General features: G+C 39.2%; 2 protein-coding genes across 10 annotated transcripts in view; one reads left to right on the top strand and one right to left on the bottom strand.

Annotated features, from left to right (window-relative positions):
• LOC307186164 (uncharacterized protein) overlaps positions 1 to 18,675 on the top strand; it is a 437,480-nt gene that overhangs the window by 131,210 nt on the left and 287,595 nt on the right. The window lies entirely within an intron of this gene.
• Positions 6,647 to 11,969, bottom strand: DDIT4L (DNA damage inducible transcript 4 like). Its single transcript, XM_079921018.1, has 3 exons — positions 11,789 to 11,969; positions 11,358 to 11,497; positions 6,647 to 9,491 (listed from the first exon to the last, which is right to left on the bottom strand). Exons 2-3 carry the CDS (start codon positions 11,446 to 11,448, stop codon positions 9,001 to 9,003), a joined length of 582 nt encoding a protein of 193 aa, XP_079777144.1. The 5' UTR covers positions 11,449 to 11,497; positions 11,789 to 11,969; the 3' UTR covers positions 6,647 to 9,000.

Genomic DNA, 18,675 nt, shown 5'->3' with positions numbered 1-18,675 from the left:
TTGAGATGCTCCTGTATAGCTTTTTAAGATCTCATTCATTTCCAAAAATGTTTTTTCATTTTTTTTCCTTTCCTCATATAAATATTTAAGGCTATACATTTCTTTTTATATACTGTCTTAACTGCATCCTAGATGTTTTACTATGTAACAATTTCCTTATCATTAAATTTTAAGTTTTAAAAATTATTTTGACCTATGAATTATATTTGTACTTAAATTTCCAAATATATGGAAGTTTTGTGGTTGTTTTCACGTTTTTATTATTTATTTAGAATAGTCTTTGTTAATTTAATGTTTTCTATGTGTTATAAAATGTGATAAATTTAGGGATATGTTTACTGTAGATTTTGAAGTAATATGTATTTATAAGTTGGGGGTTTATAGTTCTATGCATGGTTACTAAATACAGTATGTATGGTGTCATTCAATCTTTCACTTCTTTAATTCTCTTTTGGATTGATCTCTCAATTATTGAGAGAAGTATAATAACATCATTCACTATGATTATAAATCGCTCAACTTTCTAATTTTATGAATTTGCACTTAATATTTTGAGGCTCTGTCATTGGGTACATATGTTGTAATCAGGGAAGGAAAGTCATTTGTTTATCGTGCTTGATTTTTAACAACAAATGGCAGGCTCAGGTCTTAACACTGGCTGTTGGGAGGCAATTCTCTGTGAGTTGCTCATGTCTCTGCATCTCTTACAAGTGAGGCAGTGATTGGCCTTTGGTCTGAACTATCTTTTCAAGGATGTTTGTATAGTGATCAACAGTGGAAGATAGGTAGTATATTCCTCTGGAGCAAAGGGCAGGCATACCCATTATAAAAGACTGGGGTTCCCTAAGCTCAGGGTTCCACGCCTGTAACACAACCCATAGGCATCCATTGGGTCCAACACCATTGCTCCTATGGGCCTTGGCAGGGATGAGGGGACTGATGCAAACATGCTGATGCTCATGCTTCTTGAGTAATAAAATCCTTTGTCTCTTTCCCAGAAGGCTTCTACAAGTATCCATGAAACTGTGGCCGGCTAGTATGATAAAATTCTTTGTCTTTATCCCAGGGGTTTTCTACAAGTATCCGTGAAACTGTGGCCGGCTAGTATGATAAAATTCTTTGTCTTTATCCCAGGGGTTTTCTACGAGTATCCATGAAACTGTGGCAGGCTAATATGATAAAATCCTTTGTCTTTATCCCAGGGGTCTTCTACAAGTATCCATGAAACTGTGGCAGGCTAGTATGTTACCTCTAAAGTAGGGTAAATCTTAGACCCTTTAGAGTTCTTCACTTCATTTTACAACTTGTCTGTATTGCTGCTGCTATTACTTCCTTCACACTCCACAGTGCCTATTATAGCAAGTTCTATTTGATTTATGTGGTAGCTGCCTAGAGAATTCTCTGAAACACAGTAACAGTTGTTTATGCTGTTGCTGATAGAACATTGCAAAATGGTGTTTTAACTCCCTCCAAATGGTTTTAGTCTGGATTTTAGCCCTGAAAAAGGTTGAAAAAACTTCCTTCATTCTTTCCCAGCAAAGTCAAACTTGAGCTATAATTTCGGTTTTGATTTGAGATTTGATCTGTGTGCCTTTGCATTTCCTTCAGAATGATTTGAGTGGATTAAAGACTTTTTTAATATTTGCAAATCATTAACTAATATTATTACGTAAATAACTTGACCTAGTTATCAGTTCTGGAAATAAGATCAAAACTTACTTATCCAGATGGTCAGGTTCCTCAGCAGCCTCTTTCAAATAGTCTGCATTCTTCGGCATGCTCTGTCATAATTTTTCACATGTTGTGTGTTCAAGCAATAAACATCATTTTATATTATTCTCTGCAAAAGTAAATGTGTTGCAAGATTAATAATATGTAGCCTATGGCCAAATGGTAATGTTTTTTGCATTTTATGCTGTTTTTCATGAATTACTCCATGGTTGCCCTCTGTGGTGAGAATAATTGAATGCTGGCTGTGATAATTGTTGCAGTTTGCTCAAATTAGGAAAAATTAATGGCCCAGATAAATCCTCAGATTTTCCTGTCTCTTAGAGCTGATTTAGTGAATATTTACTTGTTGTAAGTATAGGAAGTTCTTAAGTAGAGATATAGTTTGAACTTTGCTTAAATTGTTAAACTGCCCCATAGCCTTTTAAAATTTTAAGAAATTTTATTTACTATTAAGTAAGTACAAAAAGAGATGTATGAAATGCATGTAAAGGGTAAGGAGCCAGGATTCAACAATATATGCATGCCTACCTCCAAATTTAAAAGATAATGATCGCTACTATCACCTTTGATGTTTTTTGTGAGTGCCTCATTATTTCCACCTATTTTCTTGTCCCTTCAGATGTATCCACTCGCTTGAAATTTGTGCTTGTAAATCCCTGGATTTTTTAAATAGATAAGCCGCATATATTTGTATCTGTAAATATTTTAGTTTTCTGTTTTTAATCATTACATAAATGTAAAAAATAGCTTATTTATTCTTTTATGACTTCTTTTTGCATTCTGTATTGTATCCTAAAGATTCATCCAGGTCTTTTATAATTTAGATTCCATTCATTTTCATTGTTGTTTAGCATTCCATTTATGGCCATAGCACAATTCATTTATCCATTCTACAGCTGATGGACATTTGTGTTGTTTCCATACCAGTCTTCTAAACAGTGTGATGCTGAACTGTCAGTCTCCTGGCACATGGGTGCAAGAATCCAAGGCAGTAGTCTTAAAACTGGGAAATTAGTACAGGGGTAAACAAACGTTTTCCCTGAGGTATGTGCAGCACACAGTTTTAGGGGGACCAATTTCCAAACCCTTTGCTTCTATGTATACTCTTTCCTAAAATTGATCTCCCTGAGAACTTACCTGAAATGCAGGTCTAACTTGCTCACTTCCCCTGTAACAGTCCTTTTCCCTCACTTCACGAAGGACATGCCTTTCACTATTGGCCCATCTTACTGTAATGCTTTATTCAGGGGTATAATAACCTCTAGGGTACCAAACAACAGGACTGTTTGAACTATTGCTCTAGGATAGTGTTGAGAAAGCTCATTATTTGAACGTCTGCCATTACGAGTGAAATTGTGTACCCCCCAAATCCATATGTTGAAGTCCTGATGCCCTGTACCTCAGCATAAGTAGCTCAAATATTGATTACAATTTGGTTTTGTAATAGGCAAATTTTCTGTATTCCCATCTACTTATTGATGCTAATATATTTTCTCAGAGCTTACATTTATAGAGACAAAACATAGGAAATGATGCTTAATCCTCTAATTCTAGCAAAAACAATACCTATAAATTAATTCACGACTTTAAAAGAATCATTTCACTTGTAAATCAAAACCACAATGGGATACCACCTCACACCCGTCAGAATGGCCATCTTCAAAAAGAACACAAATAACGAATGTGGTGAGGATGCAGTAACAAGTGTTCCCACTTCGTGCACCGTTGGTGGGAATGTAAATTGGTGTATCCACTGTGGAAAACAGTATGGAAGTTTCTCAAAAAACTTAAAACTACCATATGACCTAGTAGTTCCACTTCTGGGTAGATATCCAAACAAAACAAAAACATTGATTCAAAAAGATACAAGGTACATGCACCCCAGTGTTCATAGCAGCATTATTTACAATAGCCAAGACGTGAAAGCAACCTAAGTGTCCATCAACAGATGAATGGATAAGAAAGATGTAATATATATATATCTAGAAATCCAACAATAGGGAACGATTAGGCTAATTATGGTAACTCAACTAGATGGAATATTACTTAGTTATCAAAAATGGTCATTATACAATGATCATTCATTCTAACAAGGAAAATGTTTATCATAAAAGACTCAGTACCAAAACAATAAAAATTCCAAGTTCAAGGTAAAAAAAAAGAATTATTTCACTGAGAGAGATTATTTTTTGCTTATTAGTATTTAGATAATTCAAAAATATATTTAATGTTGCTTTGATTATTGTGTACTATTATTTATAAGTTTAACTCAGTAAAAAATTAACAAAGTCATGATCACAGGAAATTTAAAAAATTGTCATTTAAATTTACAATCTTGTTTTTACTATGAGAAGAAATATTAATAAAAGACTTTTAAGTCTAAAATATATGAAGGTAAAATTCAGTTTAAAAAGTAGACTTTAAGAAGATACAGGAAAAAAGAAAAAGTAACACTGAAAAATTTTATTCTGTTGATGTACCTAATTTAGCGTTTTCTAAGTAGTTGGTGAGTTTTAAATTACCATGCTATTTACATTCCATTGGAAACGTTTAACGAGATGATGTAATCATTTCATTTAAAAAGATCATATTCACCACATACTGAACAGATATTATTTTCAACTTTTTAAACTTAGGCTGAAAATTTTGGATGGCAATTTAAAAAATATGGCAGAGGGTGTACTTTTACAAAATTCTCTTAGATGTGCAACAAGCAAAAAAGTTTGAAGAACACTGGTCTAATTTCATAAAATATGCTTATCTTCAACTTTACAAAATAATGCCAGGCTGCATAGATACACATATCGGCATGTTGGAATAATTCTTTTTTTCCTGTATCCTCACCAGGATTTGGAATTTTCAGATTTTAACACACCCCCCCTTCGTTTTCTTAAACCCATGTGGATGTATATCCACTGGTTTCTCATGGTGCTTTTAATTTGGATTTCCCTGGTTAATAAATAGACTGAGCATCTTTTCATATGTTTATCACCATATGGGTTTCCTTTTCTGTAGGTGCCTATTCAAGCTTTTGCCCATTTTTTTTCCTTTGAGTAGTTTGTGTTTTTCTAATTGCTTTGAAATAATTCTTAACATATTCTGGTTACTAACTCTTTTTCAGTTATATGTATAGAAGATACTTTCAGTTCATGAGTTGTATTTTTATTCTTTATAGTGTTATGTGATAGACAAAAAGTTTGAGTGATTTCTTTGTATCTTAAGAAATTTTTCTACTTCAAAATCATAAAAATTATATTGTCAGCTAAAACTTTCCCTTTCACATTTAATTCTTTAATCAATCTGGAATTGTATGCATTCAATTTCATTTTTTTATGTAGATAATTATTATAGCTCCAATTATTGGAAAACACCATCATTTATTTATTTTTTATTTATTTATTTTTTGGCTGCATTGGGTCTTCGTTGCTGCGCGGGCTTTCTCTAGTTGTGGTGAGCGGGAGCTACTCTTCTTTGCGGTGCACGGGCTTCTCATTGCGGTGGCTTCTCTTGCTGTGGAGCACGAACTCTAGGCATGCGGGCTTCAGTAGTTGTGGCATGTGGACTCAGTAGTTGTGGCTCATGTGCTCTAGACCGCACACTCAGTAGTTGTGGCGCATGGGCTTAGTTGCTCTGCAGCATGTGGGATCTTCCTGGACCAGGGATAGAACCCATGTCCCCTGCATTGGCAGGTGAATTCTTAACCACTGCACCACCAGGGAAGTCCCCGCCATCATTTATTTGCTCATTGCTCTAAAGTGCCAACTCTGCTATAAATCAGCTTTCCATTTACATATGTATAGGCCTGTGTCTGGGCTGTCTATTGTTTTATAGAATAACTTGTCACTCCCCGTGTAGCAGAAACTGTGTTTTCAGTTCATCAAGCCCATTTACTTCTGGGCACACTGTGCTACCATATTTCCCAGCCCCTCTTACAATTGAATGCGACCATGTGACTGAGTTCTACAGGGGATGTAGACAGAAGTTATGTACATCACTTCCACAACTAGCCCCCAAGCTTCCCATGAGATCCTTCATAGTCTCTCTCATCTCTTGCCTGTGGCAGGTGTGGAGGACCCAATGGAGTATTGCGAGTCTATAATCAATGGCAGAGTCTAGGCAGGAGTCCGGGGTTCTGAAAATCTGCATGATTCTCCTCCCAGCTTGTCACCGTGTATCTGTCCCTCCTCATCTGCCACCGATGTGCCTTGGACTTTTGTTTTTATTCTCACTTGTTTAAACCGATATAGGTAGTTGAGACCTGAGTGCAATAGACTTAAGATTTTTATACTTGTACATCCTTCCGGTATGCACGTGGGAGAACTGTGAATAGTGCGACATGATGCTGACTCCATGAGGGTATAGATCACATCACTGGCAAAATAGAATCAGGATATTGAATCCATTTCCATAAAATTATACTATCTTTCTATTAATAAGAGGAAAATAAGACATCTGATCTTTCAGGAGGCCATCAGACACTCTAGCTAACAGTTTATTCCCCATTGAAATAGATAAGGGAGAGATCACACCTTTTTTTGAAGGTACATGAGAAAGTAACTAGGTCAACTACAAAAGATAGGTGTGAAGGTGCCAGGATTGAAATGCATATTTTTTAAATATTTGAGAACTTTAAAAATTCTAAGCACAGCTCTGCTCCAATGAATGGTGAATACTGTCAATAGTTGCCTACTTTTTTTCTACCTGGAAAGAAATCACATTAAGAATTTTTTCTTTGAATTTAAGGGCGAATGTTTGACATCACTTTTACAGTCCTTTGGTGATGTGGGTAAGATGTCTGTGCTGCCTTCATGCATTTGGAGAAAGCATAGTGAGCACAGCTCCTGGAGCTGGCTCTGTTTTATACTCTGGATCTCCTGCATAACTTAGTGACTTTGGGCAAGTTACTTAACCTCTCTCTGGAGATGACAGTGGTCTCATTGCATGGGACCGTTATGAGGAGTACATGAGATGGTTTATGTAAAGCACCTAGAACAGTGCCTAGACGTAATAAGTCTTATTAAATGTGGGTTAGGTAGTGTGAGAAATCTGAGCTAATGACAAATTTGAGGAGACAGAAAAGATAGGTGGACAAGGTTAAAAATTCAAATTGATGAATGATTGTGGAATTATAAAGATATGTTGCTCTGATAGAATATTCTGGTAAAAATTAAAATGTATACTGATCTTACAATCTGATATATCTGCACTTGGCCATTAGGAAAACTACAGAAAAAGCCTTTACACAATGAGTAATTTTTTCAAAGGCAGTTGCTAAAGGAACTCAAATTATTGTCTTCCAGTGAAAAATATTATTGTATTTGAAAAATTATGAAGCAAATGACTCTTTATTGATACATAAGCACATGCAATATACAATTGGAATATTATAATGAAGGGTACAAATAGCCTTTGTCAAAAAGGAGATAAATAATTGTTCTGTCACCTTCCCTCAAATATTGTCAAATCTATTTTAGGGTGATCATTGCATAAACTCAGAAAAGACAAAGAGGACAAGAGAATTAAAAATATATGATGCTTTATTGTCAAAAATAGACAAACTTTAATTTCCTTTAACAGGAATATTAACTTAAGAATCTCTATAAGTCACCACTATTTTGTGAGTGTAAAAGACAAGAGAGTCAAAGACAACTGTTAGTAGAAAAAGGACAACAGTTTTACATCCATGCCAGAGACTCCTCGCCCACAGAATTACAGTGACCTTCAGAGCCCTGGACAATAATAGACATGCAAAACAAGCTCGACTTATCCTGGCCCAGTCCTGTAAGATTGGCATTGTGGTATCTTTCCAAGCATTTGAAGAGTTCAATTTGCTAGAACACTTACTGATTTGAATAGGGAAATTTTAGGGCATTTATGGGAATAGGATCACACCTGCTTTTGAATTACACCAGGATGAAGGCATGGTCTCTACAGCCCTGGCCTCAGGTATGTAAAGTGGTGCTAAGGAGACCTGAACAAGCTCCTTATCCAGGACCTACAGCAAGGATGTGAAGGTCTTCCTGGATGAACATTATAATATGTTGGCTATGTTCTCTCATTAACATAAAAAAAGATAAAGATCTAGCTAGTTGAAACAAGAGAAAAATAAGGCCTTTATTGTTCCCTAGGGACAGGTATCCAAGGATGAAGAAAGCTGGGTGTGTGCACTGGTTATCTAGATCATGACTTTCATTCTCTAGTCTGTACTATAAACCAGATACCCATGGTCAAGGGAGACTTTGTAAATAGACCCATCTTAATAATTAAAAGTGGTAGTGTGCAGCTATCTCCTTTGAAGATTCAGGTTAAGGCGAGTTACATTAGTTTTCAGGAAAGGCCAAAGATGAGATGACACTGACATGATGAGATGGTCCATCTGAGATCAAGTGTAAAAGCAGAAAGAAGCTAGATTATCAAGTGAATGAGAAAGGAACTGGAACTCACTTCCCGTCCTTATACACATTCACCATTCACTCAATGGAAAAGTAATCAACTTCATGCAAAAAAATCAGCATTTTCCATTTTTCTAGTTTAAAGGTAAAATTCAATACTTAAGAACTAGAAAAACTGAGCTTATATTGTACCATAAAGTTATTTAAAACGATACTGTGGTTACTGAAATGGTAGCTCAAGCTTTTGCCACCTCTTTGAAACAGAAGAGCGGAGAGGATGCAGAGAGACAGAGAAGTACAAAACTCTGTTCTTACTGTGACATTCCTTACTCACATTTGCGTGGGGTTAAGTTTTAATTAAGCTCACCTACTTAATTCTATCCTCCTGTATAAGAACATGTGAGTAGGGGCAGGAAATGGGTGGTATGAGCTTTTGCAAGTTTTGATGGGCTAAGCATCATTCAGTTAAGATTCTGTGATTGAAAGGATCACTCTGAAAACTTACAGAAAAAAAGCCATATGAAAATCAGACTAGGCAAAGTGGGTTCAGACAGTCTAGTAGCAAGACTACCTGGAAAACCTGTGGAGTCAAATAAAGAACTAAAGTGGATTGCTTCTTTTTTTTCCTTATACCATTCCATTCCATTTTGTAAAAACTGTGATAAATGTAGACAATGTACTCTCTTGTGGGTCATTTTTCAAAAGTCCCCAGATAAGCCCTTGAGTTGGGGTGGCCATGAATATGAAATAGAAAGAAGATGAACTCAGTTTGGGGTTTCCTACCAAGAGCAGGCACGGCAAACTACAATGACTTTAATGGAGCGCTGCGAAGTTTTATTACCCAGTCATAAAAAGGACCCTTTCCAGTGCTTCCCTTTCAGCACTCTTCAATGACTGTTGTACCAATCAAGGAGTAAAGCTTTTTCTTAACAAGTCGGAATCCTGAGCTCAGGATCAGAGTTCGCCTGAGGCCAGAAGAGAAGCGACCTCGACTAAAGAAAAAATCCCTGAAGCTCGTCCATGAGCAGTTCTCCTGCTTAAACACCAGGGTAAGCTCAAAGGTGGGCACCACGCTAGAATCACACACAATCCTATCCAGCTTTTTACATACATTTTCAATTTCCAAGTTCACGTGCATAACGCAGCCCCGCAGGCCGCAGGGCTCGGTGGAGGAAAGCCGCAGGACGTCTTGAGCAATCCTCTGGGTCAGTTTCTCAGGAACAAGGACTTTCGAGCAACCGAGTTTGGTGTGCTTTGATTTGGACAGACAGTTCTCCAGCATTTTAACCAAGCTCTGGCAAGTCGTCTCCTCAAATACCACCTCGTTGAGGTTGGGTTCAGGAACAACATAATCCCAGTAGTCAAAATCTGTGGAAAATGGAAGTTTAAGATTAAAAAAAAAAAAATCCAGGAGCAGAAAAAAACACACTGGGATATAGCAACATTGTTTATTTCTTCTATCTGTTACAGCTACTTGTTCTAATATTTGTTTGGAAGTCAGCTGATCTCACTCTGCTGTTAACTCGCTGGGTAATAAAGCAAATCATTTAACCTGAGACTGAAAGTTCACCTATGAATTAAAGGTTTTGATAAATAAGGTGGGTAGGCTATAACCATTTTTTAAAAAATTTATATGTGTACACACACACACAATCTGACTACGTATCACAAATCTATTTATGGTTATCTTAGAATACTAGTGATTTTCTTTTCTTTCTTGCTCCCTGATTTGCTTATGGGGGTTTTCTTATTTTCTTTTACAGAGACTATGCATTAGTTCTGGAATAAAAATGTTAATATTTTTTCTTGACTAAGGATTATTACCTTCTAACTCTAAGAATACATTCATTTATTATTGTAAAAAACAGATTTTTTGGTATTGTCCTTTAGTGATGAACTTAAAATGAACTTTGATGAGTTATATTAAACATCAATTAAATTTGTGTTTTCTTTGTAAGTCTTTACTGGAATGACCTGTAGATCCCAATTTTAGCTTCAACCTCTTCGATTAAAAATTGCTCAAAGAGAAGACCTCTGAGGTTCACATGGATATTTATAACTGGCTGGGTAGTTTTTTGTAGCCAAACAAAACAAAATACTCCTAGGAAAACAAAATTAGATTTGCTCAAAGGAAAGGAGATAGCTCTGCATTTGGTCACCTACGTTCCAAATTAATCCTACCACTTGGCAGGATGCCTCACCACACACAGTCAACTAAGCAGGCACAGGCAGATGCCCTGTGGGCTCCCCACCCTAAGCATACTGCACTTCATTGGCTACTGCATTTTCCTCTCTCCACATCACGTATAAACTTAGATCATTGCTTTTTTTTAAACTAATTGAAACAAATGCACTCCAAATTATAAGGCTCCATATTTTATCTGCGTTGAAAATAGAGAATTTTAGAGCTTTGGCCTATAAAATTAGATCATCAACCACTTTGCCTTCTAAATGAGGAAGGCCCAAAGATCTTAAGCAATTGGTCTATGCCCACAGCTCCTGAGTGGCAGAGCAGTGTGTTACTTTAGAAACTCCTGTTTAAAATTGCAAATGACAATATGTCCAGCATCACTGCTGTTTTAAAGTTTCCTTTTGGCCTTAAAAAATGAAATAATGGGTATATCCACAAATAGAATACTACTCAGAAACAAAAAGGAACACATACTGATAGAAGCAACAGCGTGGCTCTCAAAATCATTAGGCTGTGGGAAAGGAACCAGATACAAAAGAGTACATATTACATGCTCCATCTGCATGCAGCCCTAGAGGTGAAAGTAATCTATAGGGACAAAAAGCAGATCAATGTTTCCCTGGGGACGGGAGAGGTAGAGTGGGGAATTGATGGCAAAGGGGTACATGGGACTTTGGGGGCAGAAGGTGATGGTAGTGGTTACACAGGTGAATACATTTGTTAAAACACACATAATTGTACACTTAAAATTCACCATAACTTCACAACCATGTAGGGTAGGGACCTGTACAGTTTTTAGCCCCAAAGAGTCTATTAGCCGCAGACTAGATGGATGCAGCCCTTGGGGTTTTATCTTTTGCTTCTTTTGTTTCTCACCATCATGGACAGAAGATGCTAAAAGTTTGGAAAGGAGTCTCTCTCAGATGGATTTTGTGGCACTTCCAACATTCAAGGAGGGGGTCGACACTGCACGCCCGCCAATCCCATCTATCCAGGGGCTGCGACCTTTGGAGGGAAGAGAGGTAGGCGGTTGAGAAACTCACCATTTAGTAGGTTCCCCGGGTGGAAGCCACGGTCCAGTAACTCCGAAATGCTAGCCGGGTTCTTACTGCTCAGACTGCCCGTTGCAACCATGGTCAACGGCTCTGTTTCCCTCGCGGGGCGGAACGGCCTTTCCGGGGCGCTAGAAAAAGGAGGCAAGAAGGACAGATTTGCAAAAGCAAGTAAGACGTGCAGAGGCTCCTAAAATGCCCAGAGTCCCCGGAGCGAACAAGCCGAAGCATTCCTTTTCCAAAGGGGAGGAACCGGCCTCTGCAACTCAGGTTAACAAAACTCCGGGAGCGGAGACGCCTACAGTCACAACCTGAAACTAATTCAAAGTTAGCAAAACTTGGAGCCGGCTTGCCCCGCGGAGCTCACCACTGCGCCCGTAGTACCGGAGCCCCCAGGCCCCGCTCCTCCCACCCAGGCTCACTTGCTGGGAGTTCGCCGGGGCCGACGCGCTCGCTGGCCAAAAAGCTGCGGGTAAACCGAGGCAGGCACCGTCTTCAGGAGGCCCCTCCCTCGGGGGCTTAGGGACCTGCGGACCCAAGCGGTAATCGGCACCCCGCTCACCCCCAGCCCACCCCGCCCCAGCTCCACTAAGCTGCCTCGCCTCTGGGGCGGCGGGCGTTTTATAGGCCCAGCCTCCTCACCCTGCCCCGGCCCGCCCACCTGCGCCGCCCCGCCCCGGCCCCGGGCCCCGCCTCTCCAGAGTCCGGTTGCAACCCAACCCCGATAGTTCCAGCAACCCTAGGCTAGCCGCTGGGAGTTTAGGCTAAGTTTGCGGTAGGGTTGCCACCTGCTGTTTCCTGGGTGGGCCGCGGGTCCCCGTGAGTGCAATTCCGGGTGCACGACTCGCCCAAAACTGACCGCTCCCCTCCGCCACCAACCAGGATTCTTTGGTGCGACCCCTCCCCTAGCGTGCGCGCACACACTCACACTCCTGATGCCCTTGTTGACTTTCTGTCCCGGGCAGCGGGAAGCTTTCGGCCTTTTGTCTATTACCGTGACCTGAGGCTTTGCTCTGTCAGACTGACCACTTTGCTTAAATCTGTGTAGATGTTCAATGGGCATCATTTCTGCGCTTAGTTCTGGCCTCTCACCGAGTCAACTCTACTCCGCGTCCCGTCCCAGCGTCTCTGTATTCTCCTCTCCCGCACGCGGTCAGCTCTAGCTTGCCTTCCTGCATCCGAGGCTCTCCAGCCTCGGGTCTTCACTGCACCCCCAGCACCCTTCGTACTGCATCATCTATGACTAATGCGTTTTCACCGCGAGAAAGGGTGAGCCTGGTACTCTTCTAATTAGACCTGGCTCCAGAGCGCCGGCAGCTTGAATGAAGGGGAGTTTGCCAAGAAACTAAACAAAACCATTAGTGGGATTTTAGCTGCTTCCACCACCCTCCCGGGCTCTGGGAGCAGTTGTCATTCGCAAAGGCAGCAGTTCCTGGCAAGCCCCGTTAGCGGGAGGAACTTGGTCTTGGGCGGTCTTGAAGGGTCTCGGGGCAATGAAGATACAAGTACAGTGATTTATGTCCTGCTAGGGATATAATCCCTGTGAAGCTTGATGCGCAGTCCTGAACCTGAGCCCACAGAGGGACAGAGGAGCGGCTCAGGGTCAACAGGCTCGCCCAACCCCTGTGTGGCAAGAAGCCAAACATTATGTGTTCATCCACGGTGCCTAAGCCACCCTGTTCCCGCTTTGGTGTGCCAGTAGAGGTGATCTGGTCAGAGTGAGCTTTCCCAAAGACGGTGGTGGGTCAGCAGAGGAGAGGAAGGGGATGCCTGGAGGGAGAAGAGTTTCTACAAGCAGGAGGTTCTGGTGTTGGCTCCCAATCCTTTAGGATTCTGTGTACAAGGATCTGTCGGTTAGGGCCTTGAGAAGCAGTTTCAGCGGTCCAGGCTAAAAACTCTTAGTAAGAAAAACAACAACAGAAGGGGTAAGGAAGCTGTGATAAACAGATCAGTGGGAGGACACTGGGAGGCAGAGCAGCAGAAATTAAAAGCAGCTTGACAGTCCATTTTTAACTCAACTCAGGCAGCTGCGCTGCCTGAAGGTCAGGGGAGCCAAAGAAGGAGATGTGATAGGCTAGTCTTTGAAAGCAGATTTCCACCTCTACTTCAACAATAGAAAAGGGGAAAATAAGCCCTTTTAAGCCAATTAAAAAGCAATTTCAGTGGCAAATGTGTTCAGGACCAGTGGATGGTCAGTCGGGTATGGCAGCTGGGGGCGGGGGACAGGCCACAGAGCCTCCTTATTTGGGTGGCAGTGCTAGTGAGACTGCCTCTTACCTGCATCTAAGGAGAGTTATTAGGATTAATATAGTAAGTGATCTGAACCTATACCAGTGAGGGAATTACCCATTTCAATTTCCTTAGGGTATTTAGGCATAACTCATAAACTAAGTACTCCCAAAGGGCCAGAAAGATTATTGTAACTTCTAGAAAGTAGCAGTTTCTCTCGGCTCACCTGAGTAACTGAAATTTTGCAAAGCCCTTGGGGATTTTACTGCAGAAAATAATTTACTTATTATGAAAGACTTTGAATAATATCATTCTCTTTGACTGAATGGGCCTTGCTCTGAGGAATTACAGGGCATAAGTAATGACTAATATAGAAAATGTACCTGGGATAATTAGCGGAGATTGTCCTTTTTTATCTTAAAAGGGTTACAAAATCCTTTCTGTCATTGGTTTGCATCTTTGCAGGGTTAAATAAACAGAGCTGATTTTTCAAAAGGAGCTATAGGACAGAATTAGGAAAAACTAAGTGCCATAATAAACTTGTCAAAAGATGACACACTTGGTCTATTAGAGTTTTTTTTGTTTTGTTTTGTTTTGTTTTGCGGTACGCGGGCCTCTCACTGCTGTGGCCTCTCCCTTTGCGGAGCACAGGCTTCGGACGCTCAGGCTCAGCAGCCATGGCTCACGGGCCCAGCTGCTCCGCGGCATGTGGGATCTTCCCAGCCCGGGGCACGAACCCGTGTCCCCTGCATTGGCAGGCGGACTCTCAACCACTGTGCCACCAGGGAAGCCCCTAGAGTTTTTAATGTTGTGGATACAGTTAATTACTTGTAACCGAAAGTTCATCACATTGGTGTACCCCAGGTGTTTATCAGGTGCAGGGATGAAGTATGTTTCATTGCTGTACCCCTCTAAGTATCCTCTCTAATTAATACTGTAAAGATAGTTTGTAAGGCTGCTTACTGGAAATAATAGTTGTATATGAAGGGAAAATCTAATTGATTAAATAATTTTATTGCCTTTCATACACCAATGTACTATAACAAACTACCAAAACCATGAGCAAGGACTTTAACTTAAGCATGCTTGCTTTTCTATACTATGATTTACTCATCCACCTTCATACAAAAAAGGGGAATAGCAGTAACAAATGGCAACAGTATGTTCATCTGATGTACACACAAATAAGTTCCATGCTCCCTCATGTATAAATATAGTGTTTATAATATCATTGCTTACATAAGTACAAATTCAGAATACCAGGGATTTTGCAAAAAACAAAAGACAGTATGATGCTTTGGTATACTGTTATAAGAAATACTTGTGTCTTCTGCATTTGTGATTTAGAGTGTTGAATATTTATTACATGTTTTGCCAGCCATTTTTCTCTCTTTATCCAGTACGTGCTATTGTTCCTGAGCTCTTATTAATACATTTACATTCAGTGCATTGCTTATTTCATTTCATAAACTATGACACCAGAGGAAAAAAATGACTGGGTTTCTTAATCTGTACAGTGGATTCAGGGAGGATTTACAGGATATGGAAGTTGATCTGTACAATATCCAAGGTCCCTTAGCAAGCTTATAGGGTTGTTGTGAGGATTAAAAGAGAAACCCTTATAATCAATGCTAAATATTACCTCTTTTTTAATAAACAAATCTGAGATCTTTGAGTGCACACTGTCTTTGGCTTTCCTTGGTTGTGCGAAATTTGTAAATCTAATACTCATGTGAGTCTTAGAACAGGGCCTGGTACCTAGCAAGTACTTAATGAGTGATAATTGTTCTGGTATTGTAGTTTTCTGGTTCAATGAAAGCTAGAGGGGCTACATGGAGTTAGAGAAGTATTGCTAAAGTAGAACACAATTTATGGTCTTTCCTGTTTGCAGGAAATCTGGAAACTATTTGCCACTGGTTAGGAAAGACGTTTTTATTAGAATATGCATAAGTGTGTTGGGAGCAGGAAGGAGAGTTCCCAATTATATGTAAGAAAATAATGTGGGTAAAAAGTTATCTTGGTTAATCTTTGTTAATCTAGAAAATGATTTTCTGGAAAAAAGTAAAATTTACAGACATGTAAAATCATTGACTGTAGAACCACCCAATTGTGTCAAGATAGGTATGACATTCTGGATGAGATACTTCATCATTATTTTTATTTGTCTTTGAAGATGTTCCACCCAATACAATTTCCATTTAGTCATTAAGTATGCAATACGAGTTATTCTATGGAATGTTAAGGGATTTTCCATTACATAAAGAACGTGGAGACTTATTTAGTATAAGACCAAAAAAAGTCCAGTATAAAATAATATGTAATATCTGCTGCTGGCTAAAAACTGAGAGAATTTTCCAGTAGCAGAAGGCATTGCCTCTCTAAATTCAAGCAGAGAAATGGTTACCATGGTGACTTATCTCTTAAAATAGTTGTATGATGTTTTCTCTTTATAAACAATGCTATGTGTTATCTCCTTTTAAATGAAGAAAGCTGATAAGTGTAAATGCACACAGTCTGCTTTTCCTTAATCACGCAAAGGTTTCTAATTCAAGTGCCTGCATAAGAGAGTGTCAGCCAAGAACGTGGAGTAGGCCCTTAACATTTTTCTAGGGATCCATTTTGCAAGCCCCAAATTTGAGAATACCATAATGACACACCATTTCTCTGGAATTCTTATGTGCATGAAGATAAGAGGAAAATAAAGCTATGTGTTCATATAGGTGCTGCTCCTTCATTGTTCCCCCTTCCTGTGGCAGCCTGGTGTCTTATTCTGGTGGAGGAGCTTTGCACAGCTTTTGTCATTCACACTTGTGTCCCAGAAAAATTACAGCTTGCTTCACGACATAAATTTGTGGGGTGGTGCCAGAAGAGAATTAAATCCAAGCATGCCCACTGTGGACTAGATGGGGGATTCTGCAGCGTAGTCTTTAGAATGGGTCTGATCCCCATTCTGCAGATGTCAAGCATATTAAGATTGAAAAGCTTGACAAAGTCACAGAGAGATTCCATTTTTTAATCTTTATGGGGTAGTAGTGAGATCTGTGGACTGTGGAGCCTAGGTGCATACCCCAGCGATGACACGAACTAGCTGTATAGACTTTGATAAGGTCCTTAATATCTCTGTGAATCCATTTCTGTCTTTAAAATGGGAATTGTAATAACTTTACCTTTTGAAGATCTTTTTGGGGGATTAAATGAGTTAATACACAATGTACTCAATAAATATCAGCCGTGATTATAATGGTGAATTTTGCTCTGATTTTTTTTTTTTTTGGAATGATTATAAAGGATTTTATTTTTGCTCTGATTTTGAAAAATCCCAACGCCCTGGTGATAGTGTTATGAAAAAGTAGCTTGGGGAGCGTTACGTGCATTCAAGGTGTGTATAAAAGTGTATCTTTGGTACACATTCATTCATTGGTTAGTTGACATCAGAAGTATTTATTGAATATTAATTATCTGCTAGGTGTGGGAAATGCATCAGAGTCTCTGTACCCAGAGAGTTTGTAGTTTAGAAAGAAACGTAGACAAATAAATACAAGGTTACAATTAGTAAGCTAAGTTAGGGGAGCTACATGGTGCTTTGGTGGCACAATGATATAAGCACTAATACATTCTGAAGGAGGATTTACAGCCTTGCTACTCACGGTGTTTCAAGGACCAGTAGCATGAACATCATTTAGGAGATTGTAAGATATTCAGAACTTCAGTCCTCAATCCAACTGAAACAGAATCTGCTTTTTAAAAAGATTCCTAGGTGATTCAAGGGGGAAAGTGGGGGTGGGAGGAATTGGGAGATTGGGATTGACATATATACACTATTGATACTATGTATAAAATAGATAACTAATGACAACATACTGTATAGCACAGGAACTCTACTTAATGCACTGTGGTGACCTAAATAGGAAGGAAATCCAAAAAAGAGGAGATAAGAAAACCATAATTCAAAAAACACATTCACCCCAGTGTTCATAGCAGCACTATTTACAATAGCCAGGACATGGAAGCAACCTATATGTCCAACAAAAGAGGAATGGGTAAAGAAGATGTGGTACATATATACAATGGAATATTACTCAGCCATAAAAAGGAACGAAATTGGGTCATGTGTAGAGATGTGGATGGTCCTAGAGGGTGTCATACAGAGTGAAGTAAATCAGAAAGAGAAAAGCAAATATAGTAGAGTAACACATATATGTGGAATCTAGAAAAATGGTATAGATGACCTTATTTGCAAAGCAGAAATAGAGACACAGATATAGAGAATAAATGTATGGATACCAAGGGGGAAAGGGGTGAAGTGGGAGGAATTAGGAGACTGGGATTGACAGATATACATTATTGATACTACATATAAAATGGAAAACTGATGGGAACATGCTGTATAGCACAGGGAACTCTACCTAATGCACTGTGGTAGCCTAGGTGGGAAGGGAGTCCAAAAGGGAGGGGATATCTGTGTATATGGCTGATTCATTTTGTTGTACAGTGAAGGCTAACACAACATTGTAAAGCAACCATACTCCAATAAAAATTAATTTAAAAAAAGAGGGGATATATGTATATGTATAGATGATTCATTTTGCTGTACAGTAGAAACTAACACAACATTGTAAAGCAACTATACCCCAATAAAAATTAATTTAAAAAAGTAAAAAAAAAAAGATCCCTAGGTGATTCATATTGTATGAGAAGCCCTGCTTTTAATTAAAGAGAATAAACAAAGCAATAAGACCATTTAGGCATTTGTAAAACCTTTTCTGGGCCAATTAATAAAAAATATTTATTGAGTTCCTACTATATATAGGGCCTAGTCTTGATGAAAGCTGGTTCCCAGCTGGGCAAGTGTCTGTGGATTCTCCATAGCTCCCATCAGCCATCATGGCCTTGGGCTTGGCTCATAAAACCATGCAGAGCTATGTGAAAACAGTCTGGCTTCCTGAGAAGACTATTATAGAAAAATAAAATCGTGTTTAATAAACTTGAGACACTATCAAACTGTAAGTTGTTTTTAACCTTGATGAAATGGAAGCCAGTTAATGTAACATAAAGAATGGGCTTACATTGCAAAATGTAT

Source organism: Stenella coeruleoalba (genome assembly GCF_951394435.1).
Source record: "Stenella coeruleoalba genome assembly, chromosome: 4".
Classification (NCBI taxonomy): Eukaryota; Metazoa; Chordata; class Mammalia; order Artiodactyla; family Delphinidae; genus Stenella; species Stenella coeruleoalba.
The sequence above is the reverse complement of the archived record's forward strand: the minus strand, read 5'-3'. Positions and strand labels throughout refer to the sequence as shown.